The sequence below is a fragment of the Acanthisitta chloris genome, unplaced genomic scaffold (assembly GCF_000695815.1).
Source record: "Acanthisitta chloris isolate BGI_N310 unplaced genomic scaffold, ASM69581v1 scaffold13101, whole genome shotgun sequence".
Taxonomy (NCBI): domain Eukaryota; kingdom Metazoa; phylum Chordata; class Aves; order Passeriformes; family Acanthisittidae; genus Acanthisitta; species Acanthisitta chloris.
In genome coordinates, this window is record NW_008657906.1 from 24,374 (window position 1) to 33,049 (window position 8,676).

General features: G+C 42.6%; 1 protein-coding gene across 1 annotated transcript in view; it reads right to left on the minus strand.

Annotated features, from left to right (window-relative positions):
* Positions 1-8,676, minus strand: part of OCA2 (oculocutaneous albinism II) — a gene marked incomplete at its 3' end in the record, with an annotated part of 87,373 nt that overhangs the window by 21,721 nt on the left and 56,976 nt on the right. The window contains exons 12-13 of the mRNA XM_009084916.1: positions 6,619-6,743; positions 3,050-3,188 (exon numbers count right to left, since the gene is read on the minus strand). Coding sequence (XP_009083164.1) covers positions 3,050-3,188; positions 6,619-6,743 — 264 coding nt within the window. The remainder of the gene's footprint in view (positions 1-3,049; positions 3,189-6,618; positions 6,744-8,676) is intronic.

Sequence of the window (8,676 nt, forward strand, 5' to 3'; positions counted from 1 at the left end):
CCTTCTGTCTGTCTGCTTTCCAGAGAATTCCTGCTACATGGCAGAAGTAACTCTGAGTGGGATGGTGAAACCCCCAAATTGTCAGCAAACACCAGATCAGCAGCACGAGCTTTCTCACAGGCTAACAAAAAAAGAGTAAATAAAAGTCTATAATCCAGTAGCTAGCACTGCTAAAACTGCTTTTGCCCTTGTCATTACCTCTCTCAGGCAGATTTAAGGCTACATATGGTAGAGCAGAGGTTCACTGTAACTGTGTTCAGAGCATCACTTTGCTCTGGAGACCTGTTCACCCATTCTGAAAGAACTGGTAACCACAGCCTGTGCTTAGAGCACAGGCAGCTCCTGATTTCAATGGGGTGACTGCAGATACTTGTGAATTTCCCAAATGCAGAGGATTTCATCTTCAACCTTTCTGAAACAGTGACCATATCCATTGGCTTCGTGCTCTATTGTACCTACAAAATGGAGTTCCCACAGTCTGAAGCACATATCTCTTCAAGATAAAAATATAATTTTGTTAACAATGACCACTCAGTAGCAGCACTCTGAAAGTGATAAAACTTTAAAAAAAATGTTTTCTATTCACTGAAAATCTTTTCCATTGCCCTGAATGAAAGCTCTTATTTTCCTTCCCTAAAATCACAATGTAAATGTTATTTTGTGAAATTTCATCCAGCTCCAAATAAGAGCAAGCAGAAGTACAACAAATCTTCTTGTCCTATTATGCAAATGTTCCACTGATCCAGGCATGACAGTAGGAAATATGTGAGTATTATAAATTAACCACAGCTACAAAGCAAAAAATCCTTCGGACATTAATTTTCGTCTTAAGACAAATAAAGAGACTTATTCCTACATTTTAATGAGCAAAATGTTACAAAAATCTTGTTGATTCAAACCTACTTCAAATAAAATATTTTTAATACGATGTGAGTTTTCCCCAGAAACTAGGGAGAAAAATCTCCCCAGCACTACAGTAAACAAAGAGTAAAGCATTTCTAGCATTAGAACCCAATAAGAGCACCCAAAGTAACAAGGCTGCACTGCATTTTCTATTGATTTAAAAGCCAAGCTTTCCTAAGGAAGTGTAAACTTGCATAAAATTTTACTAGGCTGCTTTTAGAGGTTGCTGCACAGCAGTAAAATTTCATGGAGACTGGTAAAATTCTCCTTCTGGTAGCACCTAATAAAGTAGAAACCCAATCAGCCCCACAGTGCAATTGGCTATTCAGCCTCCTGCTGGGGCAGTTGTCCGAGTCCTGCTGCACTTGCTGTGCAAAAATAACACTGAAAAAAAAGTGCAAGAGGATGAAAAGGAGAATTACAATGATCATATTAAGAGGAAAAATTTCCTAGACTGACAAACACTTGACCATAATGCTAAAAGAGGTGAAAAACAGGTATTTGGTGTAGAGAACAAAATAATAGACACTAGAACAAAATACTGCATGGAGGAGTTTACTTGGTACCAATAAATCAGACCTCCCATGCATTTTAGAGACAGATTTTTGGTTGCTTGTATAACCCTTCCTCCCCGCAGCCTTTGCTAGGAGCAGTCTCAGAAAAATACAACAATGTCTGTGTTTGTAGTTCTGATAAAAGAGAACATGCTGGAGCAGGTGGACAAGGCTGGAGTTGAGCTCTGAGCTGCACAGCTCAGGCTGTGAGAGGTGATGTGGGGCAGTTCCCTCCCTGTCCCTCTCTCTTGGCTCCATCCAGTTGCTCCTGCCAACACTGTCCCAGGCAAATCTCCCTCCCGAGGGCTGAGCCCCAGCAGGGAGGGCCTGAGCCAGCACATGCACTCAGCCCCAGAGCTGAGGGTGGGTCTTTGACCCTCTCTTGTTTATATCCACAGATAAAACAACTGGGAATACAGAAAAGAAGCAGCACAAATCCTATGGTCCTGTGTTGAACCTGACCTATTTTATTATGTGCTTAGTGCTGTGATGCAACAAAAGATCTGAAAATAATCCAGAGTGAAAACATCTGGAAAGTTTTTGTGCTTGTTTGAAATATGGAATTTGTTATAATATCACATTTGCTAGGGTATTTATACATCTGTGCCCTCCTAAAAATACCAATGTCTCATTCAAGTGAAATGGAAAATCATTTCTTTTTAATGCAATTGCTTAATTACTTCCCATGTTCTAAAGGTTCCACAGAGATGATGAGTTCTGAGTATTTAGCAAAATGACCTGCATGGTGGGTGCTAATTATTGTCTTTTAGATGGAAAATTTTACACAGTTGCAGAGATTTCATATTTGAAATGTAAAATATAGCTATCAAATCCTCAGCCAGGAGTACTATAGTCTTCAAAGTCACAATCCAAACCAGCTAATTGCAGCACATTTTAAATATCTTCATGGTAAACATTCAGTTTGTTAAACATTATGAACTTTTAAAGGCATTTTCCAACCTGGACAGTCCTTAATTCATTCGAGTGCATTCAGTTAATTACAAGATACCTTTCTTTCATAGAGCAATAGGAACATAATTGACTCCAAATTAAAAAAACAAACTCCTCTTGCATCGTGAGCAGACCAGTCCTGCTGGAGATGCCAAAAGGCTGGCAGGAGGTCAGGGCCAGCTGTGGTCCATGCTGATGGCAGGAGCATCACCCTTCTCCCACCCCTCAGCCCCTGGACTGAGGGACAGAGTGTGCTGCAGTGGAATCGTGTGGGACGTGGCTCTAGGAGCAGTGCAGGTCCTCACATTGTGGGGTTTGCATAGGGACAATTCTTTCTGGCTTAAAATGGCTATCAAGGAATCAAATTGTTTCATTATACTCAACTTTTGAGAGAAAGTCTATTCTGAAAAAAAAAAGATGGATTTTTATTTTAACATTTTCCCTTTCTTTCCAACTTGCAGCTCTCCATTTTTTTGCTTCTTCCTTCACTTTGCCATTGATAAGGACCAACAACAAAAAAAAGGGAACTGATATTCTCAGTCCATATCTAAAAGTCTATTCTTCATCACTATTTAGGTTCCACACTGCATAAGTCAACACCACTACTTAATTTTAGTAGCCTAAGAGGCTGCAGTACTTACCTTCTTTCTCAACTCCTGCTTTGAAACAATGATCACATTTGGAGGATCCCCAACAGCAGTGGCAGCTCCCCCAATATTTGTGAAGATGACTTCTGCAATCAGGACGTGCCTAGGATCAAGATTGAGTACTTCGCAGAGCCTGTGGTGTAAAGATAATGAAATTAACCTCTTACCCTATGCATAAATTGCCTTAAATCCTAAAATGTGCACAAATTACAAAATTCAGTCATTTCACAGGAAAAAAAATGAAATAAAATCACAGAAAAAAAATGGCAGGATTCTAAACATCATATTTTTGTGTGTGTGCATTGTTAAAGATTTTATTCTGGACAGGGTATGGGGACCAGTAATTATAGCAATATAAATAAAAAAATACAGATTTTTTTTTTTTTACATTTATAATGCAATCATTAACAGCTACAAAAACTGAGGCTTTTAAAAAGGATTTCATTAAAAGTAATCAGCTACTACAAGAGTTAGACTCCACAGAAAATATCATCCTAAATTTTGAGCATCACACGACTTTGGAAGCCATGGTCCCCAAGCTGCACTGACCTATGGCAAACCATTCTGGGCCAGCACAGGCTCTGCACCCAGCAACAGTGATCAGCTTTCTGGGGGGAAGCATTGGTGGAGGATTGTGCACTCTGCCTGTTAGCCATGAATCCTCTCTTAGAGTCTTCAGCTTTCAGCCCAGGTTGATCTGCTTTATTCTGTCCCTATTTTTCTCCTTCTCTAAAGCTTGATCATGAGTATTTCTATTTCTAAGGGAACAAGAGTAGAAAATGCACGTTCTTCATTATGAAGAAAAAAACCCTCAGAATGTTTCTAGCAGTCCAAAAATGTTTAATGGTTCTTCAGGAAGATGCTGCTTTGATAGGAAAAAGTAAAATACTTGTTTAATAAGAAGCACCTTGAAATGCTCAGGCAAATCCTAGTGCTGTTGGCTCAGTAACCTCATGATCCCTTTCAATCCAGAGCCACTTAGGCACAGGAATCCTCACCCCGACGACGCCAACGGGCACAAATGACTTTTACGCACACACCAGTACGATCCACTCATTTCTGAGCTCCCAGTTGGACTCTAAGCTTGGGCTGTGGTAATAAAGGCTGAAGGTTACAGTCACACCTCAGCACGTTGGAATCAGGAGCAGCTGCTTTCCTTCTGGTGACTGATGAAAACATTGCTCGGGATGTGAAGATGGAAGTCACTCTTCAATTATTGCCTCTCCTGCCTAATAGGGATGGGGGAAGAGTGGGCAGCAAAAACCCTTTCTCAGTATTTGTCTCAGGGCAGAGCTGTCACACGTTTCCCTGGAGGAAGAGTGGAGCTTCACTGCTCCCTCTGAGTCTGTCTTATTGAAACCCACATTTCAAAGAGAAAACAGAGTATTGCACAAAAGCTTTACTTGATTCACTTGCACTATCACCAAGAGGGTCAATTCTAAGCACAGAAAAACACTGTCAGAAGACACATATATCAGTACATAAAAACTCCAGAAAAAAACCCTCTGCAAAAATACACTATTTCCCCTGCAGCATGAAATCATTCAGTTAAGGTTTGTAGTACCACTGGCCCAAATGTATAAATTGTGGTACCAGACCACAATTGTAGCTGTAATTTTATCTCCTCTGCTCCTTGATTTCCGAATATTTCAAAATAGGACCTTAACTTTTCTTTAGGGCTTCTTTCTTTTTGATGGGCTTAGGGATATCTTGAAAAGAGAACCGTGATGTAAGTTAGGGAAGGCTAAGCCCAAAGTATAAACCCCTCAGAATGTGTTAGCTCTATGGCAGGGTCACTGCTCCAGTTTACATACCCTGCTGATACAACTCCTTGTGTGCACAACCATTAGCCTGTTCCAAGTTCCCAATAACAAAGCAACTTGAAAATAAACTACAGCTAAAAAGGGGCAGTTATTACTTTTTTTTAGCAGCTTACTACAAAATGCAGAGTGAAACAAGTCTCCTGGTTTATGCCTTGCTAAAGGAAATACAAAGCCTTCTATTCCTCGAGTCAGTAGGATTTCCTGAGCTTTATCTCCATGGCAATGACTGCACAGTGCAACATGGTGAAGCTGCAGACAATGGCAGCAAGATAAAAACAAAACATGACCCTCAGCATGAAGCTCTTTGAACTAGGCAATAATTTGGTTTTAGTAGGTGAGATAACATTTTATTTTAGCTTTGATAGTGATTCAAATACCAATGTTTCCCACCTACTGAGTTTCCCCTTCTTCTGTGTTACAAACTCATTTACTATAAAACTAAAGTAATCAGGATACATTTAGTATAAAAGTCCATTACTTAAAGGGTGGCTATAGAGGTTCTCACTTCACTGGGGGTTTTCAAGATGTGACCAGAGTGCCAGTTAATCTCATCTAGGCTTCCTTTCCCATGAAAGGTTGGACCAGATGGTCTTTCAAGGTCCCACCAGCCTGGGCTACTCTGTGATTCTTTGGAAAGAGAATAAAAGCTACAGTAGCTCTGACTGGGAAAAGCTTTTCCTGCTACATTGATGTCTGGATTTCAATGCATTCCCAATTATAGTTTATTCAAAATATTCTGCAACGCAGCTAAAGGAAACTTGGTGTTCAACAGTTCCACTGCTGCTTCCTGCTAGAGGTGCAATTATTGATTGGGGCACAGCAAAATATAATTGGACAGAAGACAAATGCAGCTTTCATTCACCAGCTGTTTCCCAACCTAGAATAAATTCCACTTGCAAAATTGTTTTTTACTGCTTTACACTGCATTTTAAAGTGGGGGCATATCTTAATAGAATTTTGTGTACTTTAATGTGATAATGACTGCAAACATGACATCATTCAGGATCTTCTCAAAACTGAACTGAATTAAACAGATTTGCCCTACCAGACACAGGTTAAATTCAGGTTATACAGTAATTTATAATCCCACATTGATTAAATGAAGTTGCGAATCACGTGTTACTAATTTACAAAAATCTGAAGTAATTGAATTCACTATTCTCTATTCAGAGTTCCAAATATCTAATCTCAAATTGTGGAATTAACCAGTGGCAACAGGAATGACATGATCACCAGCAGGAAGAAAATCCAGAGTCTCATAGCCCAAAACAAAGCTGCCAGCTGAAACCTAGACTTTGCTTTTTAATTTATTTGTCACGAGTATTAGAAGGGATAACAACTTCACTAAAATGTAAACTATTATCTAAAATTGTGTGCAGATATTAGCCAGCAAAGGATAAGGCAGCTTTAGTTCAAAAATTCTCCCTGCTTACAGGAAACAAAATTTCAAGAGCATTTGGTTTAAAATGCAATTGCAGTTCAGATATGGAGACAAACCAGAAGAGTTAGCTGCCACGGCAGTGTAACAGCTTTCAGATATGTGCTCAACATCAACGCAGAGGGAAAAGGCAACTCAGCCCTTTGAAAGCACTAGCTGTTTATTCTACTACAATCAGAGTATTTGAAGCTTTGATTTCTATTTAGATGATCACAAAAAGTCCAAACAGACATTTTGCACACATGTCTATTGCTGAATGCTGGCTATAAAAGACCAAGTCCAAAACCATAACAATAAAATACCTTATGGTTACTGGAGTAAAGAGCAGCATAGTGGTCACATTGTCCAGAAATGCAGAGAGAATTGCAGCGATGAGGCACAGAAGAGTAATCATGGCCCACACCTTCCCTCTAGAGAACCGATAAGCCTAATGAAAACAGAAAGAAAATTACAGGACCAGATCAGTCCAGCTCAGTTTTTACAAAAATGATGGATACAGCAACTTGGCCAAAGCTGAGCAGCAGTGAGCTCAGAGCATTTACTGCTCCACATACCTCCACCAGCACCCTCTGTGCTATTAATTAATTTAGCACCAAACATTTCACTGAAGTTGGGCAGACATTCCCATCACGCAAGTGAAGACACAAGTCTGAGGAGACATCATGCTCTGCTGCCAGCTGTGCAGGGTGTGTGGGCTGAGCCCCATCTCCTGCATCCCCACGTCACTAACGAGTTCAGACCTCCCTTCCCCTGCTCATCCTCAGGGCAGCACTGCCTGGCTGCCCAGCCTGGGTGTCTGGGGGGCAGTGCCTCCTCCACCCATGCTCTGCTTAGGGGTTCTGTGTTCAAGAAGAACACGAAGCTTTGCAGCAGGTGAGAGTCCATCCTCATGGGTAACACCTGCTCTGCAGCCAATCCTTCAGAGCTGGTGGTGGAGAGACTTGGAGTCCCCTTAAGCCAGTGACCAGGCACTGATTTGTGAACATCTGCACAGGCCAAGGGCACTTATCTCTTCTGACCCTCAAGGCAGAATGGTGAGTGCTCATCTGAGAGCAAAGGCTTCAGCTCCAGATGGGGAGTCTGCACTATCTACACCCCAGCAGTGGCCAATCCTCCCCCCAAGCCACTTCCACAGAGAGCAGCAGTGTGAGCCTCGGTCTGTGGGACGTGAGAGCTGAGCAAGGCAGCCCAGTTTGCTCTCTGTGTAACAACCCATGAACCAAGAGAAGGTGACAGGTGACAGCAGTAGGTGACTCTGCCCTGAGATGTGTGGAGGCTCCATCTGCCAGCCTGACAGGCTCTCGAGAAAGGTGTGCTCCATACCAGGCTCTTGTATCAGGGACATCACCAAGAGACCACCAAGCCTCCTGCAGCCCACTGACATCACCCACTGCTCTTGTTTCACTTGGGACAGCCAGTGGTGCAACCAGAACCAGTCTGAGGAGTACCAAGAAGAATTACAGAGCCCTGGGAGCAGTGATAAGGGACTCTGACTGGGAGGATTGATGAAAGAGCTTCCTGCACTCCAAAGAGAAGGGGCTGGAAAGGGCCAGTCAAATCTCATGAATCCACAAATGGTCACAGGACTGGTGCCACCACCAGGGATACAGATGTTTGGACCACAGGACTTGCTTTGAGAAGCCTGGTCTGCTGGGAGGCAATGGGGCCCATCTGTCAGACAAGGGGAACAGCATCCTTTAGCATAGGTTATCCAGGCTGGTGAAGAGGGCTTTAAGCTGAAGCTGCCAGGGAAGGGACCCTCAATCCATCTCATTCCTAAAGTTTGACACCAGCACCAGCAAGAGATGCCCAGAGCCTGGAGAAAGACCACAGGTCAACAGGAAAGCACCTGAGGAGCACCACAAAGGAATTCCAGCCACTCCAGCCACTAAATCAGCTTCATTCGGGACAAAATTTCAATGCCTCTGTGCAAACAGCATGTACTATGGGAAATAAACAAGAGGAGTTACAGACAAACCTGCAGGGCTGTGATCTTACTGGCATCCTGGAGAATGGTGGGATAGCTACTATGACTGGAATGCTGGAATGGAAGGATACAGGCTCTTTAGGAAGGACAGGCAGAGGAGGCAAGGAGAGTGCCTTCTTTAACCAGCTGGACTCCTGGAACTCTGCCTGGGGATGGATGAGGAACAGACCAAGAGCTGAGGGGTCAGGATTAAAGGGAAGGCAGGGACAGGTGACATTATAGTGGGGGTTTACTACAGGCCACCTGGCCAGGAAGACTGAGAGGATGAGGCCCTCTGTACACAGATAGGAGTGGCCTCAGGTTCACAAACCCCAGTCTGCACAGGGGACTTCAAAGACCACAGTGTCTGTTGGAGGGACAACACAGCAGAGCA